The 14,998-nt window shown below is 45.1% G+C and overlaps 1 protein-coding gene across 3 annotated transcripts in view; it reads left to right on the forward strand.

Annotated features, from left to right (window-relative positions):
- TMC6 (transmembrane channel like 6) overlaps positions 1-14,998 on the forward strand; it is a 340,145-nt gene that overhangs the window by 188,446 nt on the left and 136,701 nt on the right. For all 3 annotated transcript variants that reach the window (XM_085617505.1, XM_085617502.1, XM_085617503.1), the window contains exons 4-7: positions 11,902-12,018; positions 12,767-12,925; positions 13,307-13,412; positions 14,632-14,707. In XM_085617505.1, coding sequence (XP_085473631.1) covers positions 11,902-12,018; positions 12,767-12,925; positions 13,307-13,412; positions 14,632-14,707 — 458 coding nt within the window. The remainder of the gene's footprint in view (positions 1-11,901; positions 12,019-12,766; positions 12,926-13,306; positions 13,413-14,631; positions 14,708-14,998) is intronic.

Consider the following 14,998-nt stretch of genomic DNA (forward strand, 5'->3'; position numbering starts at 1 on the left):
ACATAACATTACGATATGACACATAACCTGCAAAGAAAAGTGAAAGATTAAGTTGTACACTCTAATAAGAAAGGGTCGACATCACCTTAGTAGTATGTAGCCTGCACTCAGTGGTCATCTAGGCTCCCTTCTCGTCTGTGCCTCGGCTCGCCTGAAATCACCCTTCTCCGAGTCACTGGGACCTCTTCCTTATCGGCTACTCTCTCCTCTCCGGCTATTCTGTTAGGAAAGCATCTTTCTCTCAGTTCTTCACCGCCTTCAAGATGGCGTCTGTCTTCCCTGGAATAAGTAGTAGCTTTACTGCTAACGGCTAGATGCCGCCTACGGACTGAACATGTAACTGCCTCAGACTTTCACTAATATAGAGGTGCATTTCCTCATGGAAAATTCCGGCCCGTAACCTGCCGCCCACCAAATTCTTGTACCTCCCCGTACCAAGGACACGTTCCCAGCCGGCCGGCCTGATGTAGTGTCTTCGGCATGAAGAAAAATACAATCCTTCGATAAGGGCCGGCCTGAACCGGTTCTCTCCAAGCGAATAACACCTCATAACTAAAACATTACTCTTGACCTAGAAGAATCCCAAGCTGCCGGAGCAGAAAGAAAGATGGAGTCTCTCCCGTTTGAGGCCTACCAGGCCTGAATTCAGCACAGCTCCATGAAATACCCTCACTACAGGACAGGTTATCCCTAATACTAACAAATCTATCCCCTAGGCTATGTGTGCAAGCCCTGATCTATGGGGAAGAGCACAGAATCATGTCGAAGTGCCTAGTAAATAGGCTCCATTCACTACTCTAACCCTTAGGCTTGAATGGTAAGAGACTGAAGTCACATTCAATCACTTGTTAACACAAGAAGGCCGGGAAAATCGAGCAGAACAGCGATAGAAGCTGTTCCTTTGAGGCAAAGAGGAACAGGTCTTTACTCCAGGTTCTTTCTCGTCAAAAAAAGGACAAGAACGAGTTCAGGCCTATTCTAGATCTGCGTCAAGCAAACAAGTGGATCCGCAGAGAAAAGTTCCGTATGTTGTCCCTGCATCAGATTTACCCTCAGTTGCATCGAGGAGACTGGCTGTGCGCCATAGATCTGCAGGACGCTTACTTTCATGTGCCGATCGCACAAAAGCATTGCAAGTTCCTGAGGTTTCTGGTAGGCAACAACCATTACCAGTATACAGTACTCCCGTTTGGGCTGAAGTCTGCACCAAGGACGTTCTCCAAGTGCATGGCGGTGGTGGCAGCACACTTGCGGAAGAACAAGGTGTTTGTGTATCCATACCTGGACGATTGGCTGATCAAAGCTTCCACGTACCAGGAAGCCCAGTGTCATTTCAACAGGACGGCTGCCCTGCTTCATCGCCTGGGACTGCACATCAACATGTCGAAGTCAGTGCCGACCCCTGTGCAGTGTCTCCAGTACTTGGGGGCCTCAGTCAATACTTTGAACGCAAGCGTGTGTCCTTCGGAGGAGAGACGCTTATCGATCCGTGGGAAGGCCCTGCACCTCCTCTCAGCCCACTCTCCTACAGTGAGGACGGTGTCCTCTTTACTGGGGTCGATGGCTTCCTGCATCTTCCTCACCCCCAATGCACGTCTGCATATGAGGCCTCTGCAGGAATGTCTGGAGGATCAATGGGACCAGAGGCGGGGGCGTTGGGAGGACAAGATTCATCTGTCCCAACACGCTCTACAGTCTCTGAAATGGTGGTGCTCCTCAGAGAATGTCTGCAAGGGGACTCCCTTTCACAAGGATATTCCGGTCCAGACCATAGTGACCGATGCGTCTCTCCAGGGCTGGGGAGCGCATTCGGGCCCTCTTCAGATTCAGGGGACATGGTCGCAGACGGAGATGACTTACCACATCAACTTTTTGGAACTCAGAGCAGTACACTTGGCCCTGAAGGCGTTCCATCCTTCCTTCAAGACGAACTCCCTGCTAGTTCAGCCGGACATACTACTACCATGTATTACCTCAACAAGCAGGGGGGCTCCCGTTCACGCACGCTGTCTCGGGAGGCACAGACGATCTGGAATTGGCTGGTGGCCAGGAACCTAACGATCATGGCGACCCATCTGCCGGGAGTGCAGAATGCCCAAGCCGATGCACTCAGCAGGCTCGTTCAAGAAAATCACAAGTGGGTGCTAAACGACGACGTGCTAAGAGGCGTCTTCGCAGAGTGGGGCACTCCGGATATCGATCTGTTCGCTACGGCAGAAAACAGCAAATGCCGCGACTTCGCGTCCCGGTACTACCAACCAGGGACACTGGGGAATGCACTATGGATCAGCTGGTCCAACAGCTTTCTTTACGCCTTTCCACCCATTCCCCTGATTCCGGCGGTGCTGATCAAGCTGTCGCAATCCAGAGCCAGGATGATCCTGATTGCTCCGGAGTGGCCGAGGCAATGGTGGTTCACCGACCTTCTTCACCGGTCTGTTCTGCCACACCGGCGCCTGCCGTGTCGGCCGGACCTTCTCACGAAGTTCGGAGGACAGATGGTTCACCCCAATCTCTCGTCCTTGAGTTTGGCAGCATGGCTCCTGAGCTAGTACAGTATGGACACTTGAACCTACCTCAGGACTGTATGGAGATCTTGAAAGAGTCGAAGAGACCGTCTACGAGGACTTCTTACGCCTATAAGTGGAAGAGATTCTGCTTGTGGTGCAAGGCGAAGGACGTTGACCCTACATCTTGTAAAGAAGATGTTATTTTGCCTTATCTGCTGAAGTTAGCTCAATCTGGGCTTAATTTTCAATCTATTAAGGTTCATCTCGCAGCTTTGACTGCGTATAGAAAGGGCCCTTCCCAAACCTCATTTTTTCAAATCCCTGTGATTAAGGATTTTTTTGGAGGGTTTGCGTAAGGTGTTTCCCCCTGTTAGACGACCTTCTCCACCATGGGAATTGAACGTGGTGTTGTCCAGGTTGACGAGGGAGCCTTTTGAGCCTATTCATAAGGCTTCTTTGCAGCATTTGTCATGGAAGGCTGCCTTCCTTGTGGCCATTACATCGGCCAGGAGGGTAAGTGAGATTCAGGCTCTGTGTTGTCAAGAGCCGTATACTGTGTTCCATGCGTCTAAAGTAGTGATGCGTACTCATCCTAAATTTTTGCCTAAAGTGATATCTGATTTTCATGTGAATCAAATGATTACTTTGCCTACATTTTTTCAGCATCCCTCCTCTCCGGCGGAGAGGTCTCTGCATTCACTAGATGTGCGTAGGGTGTTGAAATTCTATCTAGATAAGACAAAAGACATCCGCAGGTCGGATCAACTGTTTGTAAATTATGGTTCAGTCAGAACTGGTCTAGCTACCTCAAAACAGTCCATCTCCAGATGGATTGTGTCCTGTATTCAGCTTTGTTATCAGAAAGCTAATAAGACGTTAGGGGGTAAGCCTACTGCGCATTCCACTAGGGGCAAAGCAGCTACTACAGCTTTGCTTAGGAATGTTCCAATTGCTGACATTTGTAAGGCTGCCACCTGGAAGTCAGTCCATACGTTTACAAAGCATTACTGCCTGGACTCTGATGCTAGGGCAGATGCGCAGGTTGGGCAGGCTTCGCTGAGGAATTTGTTTGCACAGTGATTTGTTGGTGTTTTGGTTCTTACTCCACCGCTGTTTGTTGGTTGGGATGGGCTTGCCATTCTATTCATAGATTAGGACTATACACAGAGATCCCCTACTACAGAAGGAGTAGTTTCTTACCTGTAACTCCAGTTCTGTAGTAGGGGTATATCTGTTATAGTCATAAGCGACCCTCCCTCCTCCCCGGTGGAGTAAATCTGGCAGTATCAGGCCTGTTGTTATACACCTTCAAAAAGAACTGAAAGTAACTTGCTTTGGCTGTGCATCCTGGGATACCGGGGGTCTCTGGAGAGTTTCTTAAAGGCATGGTATCCCTTTAGCAGACACATAATGACAGCCTATAGGGCTTGTCTGTCCACCCCTTCCTCTCTATTGTTTAAAGGGATTTTGGTGAAGGGAGTGTGATACAATAAAGGAACATGTCAGATGTGAATAAAAATGACATTTAAACTTTATTTTGGCTTTTGTGTTCACTTCAGAGGAAGTGCTGGCCAGTGCAGCCATATTGTTATTAGGCTGTATTATTTTGTCTGTCTCTTAAGTGTCTTTGCAGGTTTGCAAATGCTGGACAGCTTAAGAGATATTTTGATTGCTCCAGGGTCCCCGCACATGGGCGGGACTATTCATAGATTATGACTATAACAGAAATACCCCTACTACAGAACTGGAGTTACAGGTAAGAAACTACTCCTTCCGAAACTACATCACATACCATCACACCCTCACAAATTAGCGAAATTTCTAAGGGGGAGACTGCGCCGGGTTTGCGTAAGGTGTTTCCCCCTGTTAGACGACCTTCTCCACCATGGGAATTGAACGTGGTGTTGTCCAGGTTGACGAGGGAGCCTTTTGAGCCTATTCATAAGGCTTCTTTGCAGCATTTGTCATGGAAGGCTGCCTTCCTTGTGGCCATTACATCGGCCAGGAGGGTAAGTGAGATTCAGGCTTTGTGTTGTCAAGAGCCGTATACTGTGTTCCATGCGTCTAAAGTAGTGATGCGTACTCATCCTAAATTTTTGCCTAAAGTGATATCTGATTTTCATGTGAATCAAATGATTACTTTGCCTACATTTTTTCAGCATCCCTCCTCTCCGGCGGAGAGGTCTCTGCATTCACTAGATGTGCGTAGGGTGTTGAAATTCTATCTAGATAAGACAAAAGACATCCGCAGGTCGGATCAACTGTTTGTAAATTATGGTTCAGTCAGAACTGGTCTAGCTACCTCAAAACAGTCCATCTCCAGATGGATTGTGTCCTGTATTCAGCTTTGTTATCAGAAAGCTAATAAGACGTTAGGGGGTAAGCCTACTGCGCATTCCACTAGGGGCAAAGCAGCTACTACAGCTTTGCTTAGGAATGTTCCAATTGCTGACATTTGTAAGGCTGCCACCTGGAAGTCAGTCCATACGTTTACAAAGCATTACTGCCTGGACTCTGATGCTAGGGCAGATGCGCAGGTTGGGCAGGCTTCGCTGAGGAATTTGTTTGCACAGTGATTTGTTGGTGTTTGGTTCTTACTCCACCGCTGTTTGTTGGTTGGGATGGGCTTGCCATTCTATTCATAGATTAGGACTATACACAGAGATCCCCTACTACAGAAGGAGTAGTTTCTTACCTGTAACTCCAGTTCTGTAGTAGGGGTATATCTGTTATAGTCATAAGCGACCCTCCCTCCTCCCCGGTGGAGTAAATCTGGCAGTATCAGGCCTGTTGTTATACACCTTCAAAAAGAACTGAAAGTAACTTGCTTTGGCTGTGCATCCTGGGATACCGGGGGTCTCTGGAGAGTTTCTTAAAGGCATGGTATCCCTTTAGCAGACACATAATGACAGCCTATAGGGCTTGTCTGTCCACCCCTTCCTCTCTATTGTTTAAAGGGATTTTGGTGAAGGGAGTGTGATACAATAAAGGAACATGTCAGATGTGAATAAAAATGACATTTAAACTTTATTTTGGCTTTTGTGTTCACTTCAGAGGAAGTGCTGGCCAGTGCAGCCATATTGTTATTAGGCTGTATTATTTTGTCTGTCTCTTAAGTGTCTTTGCAGGTTTGCAAATGCTGGACAGCTTAAGAGATATTTTGATTGCTCCAGGGTCCCCGCACATGGGCGGGACTATTCATAGATTATGACTATAACAGAAATACCCCTACTACAGAACTGGAGTTACAGGTAAGAAACTACTCCTTCCGAAACTACATCACATACCATCACACCCTCACAAATTAGCGAAATTTCTAAGGGGGAGACTGCGCCGGTTGGTCAGGACGAGCAGGTCTCCTTACCAGTCATTGATCTCCCACCGGCGTGTTCACCCTTAGTTGTAGTGCTCGCAAACGTCCCTGTATTGAGTAAGGGCGTAAAAGAGGACATTGGCCAATTAAAAAATAAGGTGATCTACTGGATCACAAAGAATACATCGGTAGGAAACAACACCTGGAAAGATATAATAATGGTACGTAGAGTGTCCTGGATTGGCAGAACTAGGAAGAATAGAGCTGGGGATTGTATTATACTCAATTTTAATAGTCCCACTCTGGTCAGACAAATTATTGATGAGTCCATATTCAACGCCAAGTCACAATCGAAGGGCATTGAGATCCTCCCAGGTAAGGTTATTGCGTACGGGGGCAGGAAGAGCTATCGCACCCCTCTAAGCCCAGGATGGAATTATCCTAGAAAGATGTTCCCTAACAGGATGTGGAGAGGGAATGACGGGCAATATCAAAGTTTTGAAGGGGTCAATCGCTTCTCTGTTTTGAGCGGACTAGAAGGAGTTGACTGACGCCCAATAACTGAGACTGCTGTCACTTCTGATCCGAAAGTAACAACAGCGGTAGCCAGTGCAGATGTTCAACCGAAGGCAACTAATCTGTCTGAACAACCAGGGGTTGTAACTAAGAAAGGGACCAGGATTGCTTTCTGGAACGTAGCCGGTCTCCGTTCCAAGATAAACAATCCTATATGGATTGATTTTATCAAGGACATAGATATTTTATGTCTACAAGAGACTTGGTCTCTTGATGCCATCCATATTACTGGGTATAAAACCTACCATCAACCTGCTAGTTCCTCTAACTTTGGGAGGAGTAAAGGTGGCCTGACCATTTATTTCTCTAATTTGCTGGAGATATTATCATCAAGTACGGTGGCCTCTTGCAGCTACTATCAAATTATTCTAATCCGGGTGTCCCCCAAGGTGGAGATTATTATTATCAACATGTATAACAACATTGAGTAGGGGTTAGCAAATGGTATTATAAATACCCTTATCAAGGAACTAAGGGCCCTAGTAGACAAATCTCTTAAGGGATTCAATCATTATCTGGGGAGGCGATTTCAACCACCACCTTTGTAAACAGTATTTGAGTGGGTGTGGCGACCAGGAAAATTATAAATCTGAATATCAACCCCACTTTGCCCACTATAGCGGGGGCGACTCATTTAATGACATGATGGCCACATTCGATCTGGGTTTTGTCAATTTGCTCTGTAGGCCCACGGTGGAGTTTAGCTCCACGTACGTGGGGAGAGGGTCTAGTACGCTGATCGATTTTATTACCATCACAAATTCTCACTCACGCTGGTTATCAGATTTTGCTACACACACAACTGGGGTGAGCGACCATCTCCCACTTAGCTTCTGTATTCAGCTCCCCTGCAAAATAGATCGTCCTCCGGTAGAGAAATTAGCCTGGACAACAAATTGCACCTTAAGCAGTTTGAACGGGTACGCCCTTAGATGGTCACAGAACAACCCAGAGGTCACTAATAGAAATATCATTAAACAGGCGTTAACCTCTATTAATGTATGCCTCCAGGATGAAGTATCACAAATAGACGTCCTGGACTCTTTTGCAAACATCACTAAGACTATTAAAGAGGTCCTACAACGTCCTTTTAAAGAGGGGAAAGCAAGCAGTAAAGGGTGGTTTGACTCCGCTTGTACTAAGGCTCACACTCTCTTAAAGAATGCTCTAAGAAAAAACCCAAGAAACCAAACTGAAATTAGGCTTCTCAGACATGAATACAATCGGGCCAGAAAGTCACGTAAACGCGAAATTAAGAATGACGCGTGGCTAAGTCTATATAACGCGTCCTTGGAAAGGGATTGCTCTGCCTTTTGGTTAGCTGTCAAGGCTCCTTTTTTTTCATCAGGTGAAATTGTTAGAATGGAAGTGGCTATCACAGAAGATTCATGGATAGATTTCTTCGCCGAGGTCTATAACCCAGGAGGGAAAGATAAACTGGTAGAGTTGGAGACTGTTACCCAGGGACAAAACGAGGGTAACTTCACACCGATCAACTTAGCTGTTACTGTAAATGAAATTTCTGACGCCATCACCCAGAGCAGGGGCATCAAATCGCCAGGCGCAGACAGCGTCCCTATAGATCTTTTTAAATATCAGCCTGAGCTCTGGTCACCCCTATTCATGCGTGTATTGGAAGCTAGTTGCGAGCGGGGCTTTATTGATACCTGGGCAGACTCTATAATTATACCTATATTCAAAAAAGGGGACCGAGAAAAACCCTCCTGTTATCGCCCTATATCCCTACTGGATTCTTTTATGAAAATCACTGGGCGTGTTATTTTGAACCGCCTACAACAATGGGCCATAGAGGCTAATATTTTGTCCCCGGTACAATATGGCTTTCGCGAGGGATGTGGCACCTTGGAGCAGGTCCTTAACTTTACTTTAATCTCAGGAAAATATACCCAGGCCAAAGAAGGCAAACTTTTTGTAGTGTTTGTAGATTTAAGCGCTGCTTTCGATTGTGTCATTCACAGTCGTTTACGGCAGATCCTGAGGGACATGAAGGTGGACGAAGTACTTATCTCCTTTTTAAGACAACTGTATGTAGGGGCCAGGGCGAAAGTCAGATACGGCACCAAAGGTGAATGCACCAAGCCTTTTCACGTAAAGAGGGGAGTGAGACAAGGGTGTGTACTCGCCCCATTTCTGTTCAATTTGTACATTAATGACCTAGAAAAAGAGCTAGTTGCCGTGGTACGCGATTCTCCCCAGGTTAACCAGCATCAAATCGCATCCCTTTTATATGCAGACGACGCAGTGATCATGTCTCGGACTCAAAGAGGTCTTCAAACTGCTCTGGACACCTACTTAAATTTTATGGATAACAGGGGGTTAAAACTTAATGTATCCAAATCATTTGTAATGACCTGTGGCAGATCTTAGAAAAAAGTGTTGTTTGTTTGTTGGGAACGAGAAACTTGCTTCAACTAAAACTTTCTCATACCTGGGTGTAGTCCTTGAAGAAACAGGGTCCTTAGGCCAGCCATTAAAAATAGGACTTTGATATTTAAGAAAGCCACTGCTGCACTTGTGTCTTTTTCGAAAAAACTGGGGAAGAGACCACCCGCGATTCTCTTAAAAATCTATCAGGCAAAGTGTATCAGTACTGCTATATATGGGGCAGGTATCTGGGGGATTCATAACTCTTCCTCAATACAAAAGGTAGAGAACGCATTTCTGAGATTTATTCTGTCAACCCCGGTTAGCTCCCCTGTTTTTAATTGTCATGCAGAGTTGGGTGTGCGTTATGTGAGTGACCTGATTAGTATACAACCAGTTTTGCTCTGGCACAGAATTTGGACATCACCGGACCTAATGTTAAACAGAAATATCATCAAGGATTGTATGGGGCTGGATAGGGCCTTCAGGATACCCTGGCTGAAGTTCATTTGCAATTTTACTAGGGATCTCGGAAGACCTGAGTTTTATCACCAACCCGAGTCAATGTGCAGGATTACTAGAAAGGACCTGAAGGAGTTGTGCTGGTATCATGTTGAATCTCTTAGACTAGGTATAGAACTAAATAAGAACCTTGTTTTGCAACATCAATGTACCCTAGTCTCTTATACTATCCAGCCTTATCTAATCGGGTGTCAGGAGGGCTTTGACCGTTATCTACTAACTAGACTTAGGTTCGACATCTTCTTCCGTCTAGTCACTTTTCCCGCAGTAAATGACTGGGCTAGAAATCTTTGTAACTGCCCGTCTGATAACTTGTCTTCCCAATCCTCTCTGCGTGTAATTTGTTTTTGTAAATTTTATTTGTTGGAACGATCAAGATGGATCAAGCCACTCTTACAAAAACATGGTTCATGGAGACAATGTCGCCCTGCCTTATTGTTTTTAGTCTCTCTAAGTGATGAATACTGTGTATCAATTATGCTGGGCTTTTTAAAAAGTATTTTAAGGAAAAGGAAAAGTTTAATTAATTTTTAGGATACTTCGCATGTTTTTATAATAACTGCTTTGTGGTTTACCTTTGTCTTTGTAATGAACTTGTTGCTTTTATGACTTCATGAATTTTGAACTCGAATAAAGTATTAACTAACTAACTACATCCTCTTGATGCTGTCTTGACCAAGTTGTTGAGTATACTTGTATAGTATATAGTTTAGTCCCCCCTGGGGCCCAGTTTGTATTTGTGCTATTTACTGTCATTTCTGTGCTTAAGTATTGTGTGCTTTGTGATTATCTCCGTGTAGGAGATACTGTGTCATATTAAGATAGTGTTATATCAATAAATACATATTTTTATAACTACTGTGTGGTTCTCCTTTCATTTAACCAATACTTTAAGGTTGCATTCTGGTAAAACAAGCTGCTTAACATTCCTTCAAGACTAAGCCTGAAGGCTGCTCTCCACAGCTACCACTTGGATAGCTTTCTAAGGTTATCTTTGACCTCTTAAATCACCATAAGGGTTGTTTGGACTGGTGCAAGGTGCCCACTTTAATTAGTGGACAGCATATACCAGGCCAACTTCTCACGGGGGGGGGGGCTGAAGCTAAGTCCCAAGATGGCTGCCAACACTTGAAGGTTTGGCAGCCAGTCAGAGCTCAGCAGATCTCTGCATGAGCTCATCATTATTCACAAAGGATTCACAACCCTAGATACCCACATTTGGATTTCCTTTAATTTCTCCCAAACTATTGAACGTATTTACACCAAATAACAAAAAGTGTAATCTGTGAATCAAAAGGTACCTTTCTGCCAAATTCGGTGTGATTCCGTCCAGCAGTTCGGGCTGCAGGCTTGTCAAAAGACTCTGGAAATTAACATGGAAATCCACTTTTGTTGACCCATTTTCTCAGCTCCCGCTTGACGGATCACCCAAAACTTTCCATGCACAAATAGAATCCCTGGGGCACCCTTTTGGGAAAATGTCATGAAGGTTCTTCAAACGGCGCCTTTCCTGTGGAAACATGGTCCTAACTAGAACTACCTACTGGCAAACTCCAGTAGGGTATGTATGTATGTCATTTTTTATATCTGCGGGTCATAGGACACTGAAGATGGACTACGAGTTGTTTTTTTCATTATTATAACTTTAGTAGTTCATTTTTTCACGGTACTGTGGTCAAAGTAGATAAATGTAAACGTTTTATTCAATGTCAAAGCCAAAAGTTAGCACAAAAATCGGGGCTTATCTTTAACCATTTACTGTTTTCATTTAAAAGACCACAGGGCCCGTCATGCATTGCAACAGTTAGATCTGCTCGTAATTCGTCCATCATAGATTAGGCCACTTAAGTTATTACTCACAGTCAATGACGAACTACGTGTGAAAGGCAGGAATGACGCCTTTATCGTTATCGTTGAATAGACTGCACTACTTTTTGCACAAAATGAAATTTATTTCTGTGGAGGCAAACGGAGTAAATGTGATTTGTGAAGAGTAGATGGCGTCATTGACTGTGAGTAATAGCTTAAGTGGCCTAATCTATGATGGACGAATTACGAGCAGAACTAACTGTTGCAATTGAGATTGAGAAAGGCTGCTGTGTCAGCTGAAACGCGTCTCTCCAGTCGCTGGGTCGATGGAGGCCCTATGAAATGAAGAAGCCTTAACCCAGCAGCCCTCATGTGCGTAGGAATGTTTGAGAAGTCATTGTATGTAGTTTAGAGTATATTTTATTTGAACAAGGAATTTCATTACCTGAAAGTGAACTCCTATGACAATGTAAAGGTTCAGAATTTTTTTAATTAATACAAATAAACATATATTTGTCGTTTTGGAAAAATGGGTCTGAGCAGTGTGAATAGTTAATAAATGAAAGAATACTTTTGGGTACTTAGTACAAAATAAATAGACATATATTCATGATCCAGATATGAGATTCGGTCCAAGATGACTATTAAGATTGTCCTCATTCAGTATAATATATGATGGGCGGTAGGTTCAGAACAAAGATTCAAATTACCGGAATGTGTTTATTAGTCAGATTTGTCTCGGACTTGGTGATTGCGACTGAACTGCCCGTTTCATTTCACTTACAGAAGACAGGGAGCAAGATCTCCAGGATGTCAGTGGATTGGGTGAACTGCACGCTCCGAATAGAGAGTATTCATCTGCCACTCTGCGAATCCTTGCCTGTATGCCCAGCCGCACTATTGGTGAGTGAGAGGAGTCAAGTTGTGCTACAGGTGAATGACAGAAAGCCAGCATCCCTGTGTAACTACTGATGAAAGAGAGGGGCCTACTTACAATACTGGAGTATGAGAGGGCTCAGCTGCACCTCTCATGATTGAGAGAAGCCATGCCACACCGGTGAGGAGTGAGTAGGTCTCAGTGACACTGTCTCTGTGAGAGTGAAGCTGAAGCTCCACCTTCAAAATACTTTGGGAAAGTGAGAACCCTTGAAGGCTTGGCTAAAGCATGTCTACCTGTCAGTGAAGTTTGGGTAAAATGGTCCATAGGAAATAATTCATATCACAGGTGTTGGGGTGGAGACCAGGTAGGTAGATCCTCTGGACAAAGGGTTTAGGGTGGCCTCAGATTTTGGTGAATAATGCAGGTGGAAGAGGGATGGTCCATTGTCTGACTGGGGATATTGGAACAATGAAAGTTGGGATTATCAGGGTCTGGGTTTGATGGTGAAAGTATTGGTGAGTCTTAAAATGAGAAGGCATTGAAGGCTGTGTGGAGGAGTAAGTAGCACAAAAGCAGATGCAGTAATTTGTGGGGCTCAAGAGGGTTCTGCAGAGATTATAGAACAATCTGGATTGTTGACAAAGATGTTGGGCTCCATGGATTGCATTGACTATGGGTGTCGTGGGTGATGGTGCTAGGATTATGAACCTAACTAGATGGAGGGGGTGGGCATTTTTTTGTGTGAATGATGTCCTATATTGGTTTGTACAGGCCGCAGCCGTGGTGCCGTCATCTCTGAATACTACAACCGTACAATGCAGCTACGCCGCAGAAAGAGCCGTCCATCGATACATGACCTGGGGCGTTCAGCTCGACCCAGCATTCGCCACTACAACTTGGAGACCGATATTGACCTGGAGGAGGAGGCCGGTGAGTGTGCTCCATCTTGATGACATGGCCTCACAGGTGTGCTGGTGTGTTGGTTGTTAGTGGAATTTGTTGGTTATGGTGTATTTGCTGTAGCCAGTTGCCCAATGTGTATTTATATAATAATTCAGGTATAAATGCGTTTACATGACATGGGGAGTGTGGCATCCATAATTTAGTATGAGAATTGGGATACAAGAGTGTATTCTTTAGTTATAGACTAGATAGTGAATCTGGTTTCCAAGGAGAGGGGCAGGACCACTGAGTGTATGCATACTAATAGCGGGAGAAGCTTGTGTGTGTGTGTGTGCTTGCTGCATCAGTTAATTTGGGAGCAACTCTAATCTCAGGCCACCATGTAAACACTCTTTCCTCCCACCTCAGAGAAGCGCAACCTTCTGGTGATGGAGCTGCAGAGCCTGTCGGCAGGACAGAGGGACCGTATGCTTCAGAGTATGCCTCTGAGCCTGGCAGTGAAGCGGGAGCTAAGGTGGGTACAAACTGCAATGTGATGTGCTCTGCAGTAATGCTGTGCGACCGCCTTCCCAAGAGCTTTGGAGTGAGGGGAGAGTTTTTACTGCCTTATTAACCAGACACCAAGGATAAGATATCAAAGCTGGTTCCTTTGCAAGCGCAATTTCTGCAAGAGTCAGCTTTGATACGGGTGTGTGCACGAGACACCTGCTTTACTGTACAAGTGTAGTAGTCTAGATGGAGGATCCAGGATTCTGTCCATTTAATATTGCACTCTGTTAAAAAAAAGTATGCCTAAATTATAAAGCTAGTGAATTATTTACCAAGGTAGACTTGCCATATATGCAACGATTTAAGGAAAGTGCATAATTCTTAAACAACATCGATACCGGTATAAAATGGATTAGCACTAGCTTTGCTATCACAGAAAGATGTTTGCACGCGTTTAGATGACCTACCACTTCCAACTTTCATATGTAGTGTCCTGTGCTCTCTTGTAGACCTTGATAATCCCTGCTGCCTCTCACATTTCAAACCTGTGATCTCGTACCTGGGACTGTGAGTTCAAGGTCCCTGAAACTCATCACTCTTGCAACTCAACCTGTGCCCTTCAAAGCATGTAGCCTGGTACCTGTGTTTTCTTGCAGGTCTTTGGCCTCGAGCCTCCACCTGTAAACCGTGGAGCCAGAAATTAGGCATCCCTGAATTTTATGTTCCCCGTGAAGCCTTACTCTTGTGATCCTGAGAGAGGCCCTCTCCCTATGACTATCTAACGGTAAAGCTCTCTACCCCTCTGATTCTCAAGGGTGTTTCTTTCCCCTTTCAGATTGACGTCCAGTAACCCCTCACCTATGTCGTCAGGGGATGTTGTCCACGTGGTGGCCTTGCTCACAGAGCATGTCCTGTGCAGAGGTTCCTGTGTGGAGACACTGTCTTTATACATGGGAAATGGGAGCTGGGGTGGGACTTTAGTACGAAGGTGTCCTGCAAAACACATCTTTGGAAATATTTTTTCTTTAGAGATGCCCTAATCAGAAATGCTCACCAACAACGAAATGTCCCAGAGGCAGCAGGTGGCATGTGTAAACTAGACAGGAGAGGCTCCAACGATTTAATACTCTGTCCAACAATTGCCATATTCAGATAATGGCCAGTCTGTTGCTACCTGTGACCTTCTCCCCATTGTCCGTTGATCCATGCATACACTCCGCTTATTCCAGTTTCCATCCTTTCAGGCAAGAACAGATTGGTGGTTCTAAGAAGAGGGGCCGCAGGGCCTGCTGCAGGCGGGTCAAGTATGACATCATCATGGTAAGAAGCGAACCTCCACCCAGGTGAAACCTTATTTCTGCAAAGAACACAACCTGCAGCCTTATGCACGAGAAGCCCAATATATGAAATCCAGCCCCGGACATACCTTTTGGAGGGATGGACTCCCCCTCTTCATAACTCCCCGCGTACCACGGGGATAGATGGGCTACTCTCTACAGCCGTTTACTGACCTCCCTACACACAAATTTGAAAATACCATGTGGCAAACTATCCCTGTAGCAAGAACCAGATCCTTCTCTTTGATATCTGCCTTTGCCGCCACATGGCCAG

Source organism: Triturus cristatus, chromosome 7 (genome assembly GCF_964204655.1).
Source record: "Triturus cristatus chromosome 7, aTriCri1.1, whole genome shotgun sequence".
NCBI classification, from domain to species: domain Eukaryota; kingdom Metazoa; phylum Chordata; class Amphibia; order Caudata; family Salamandridae; genus Triturus; species Triturus cristatus.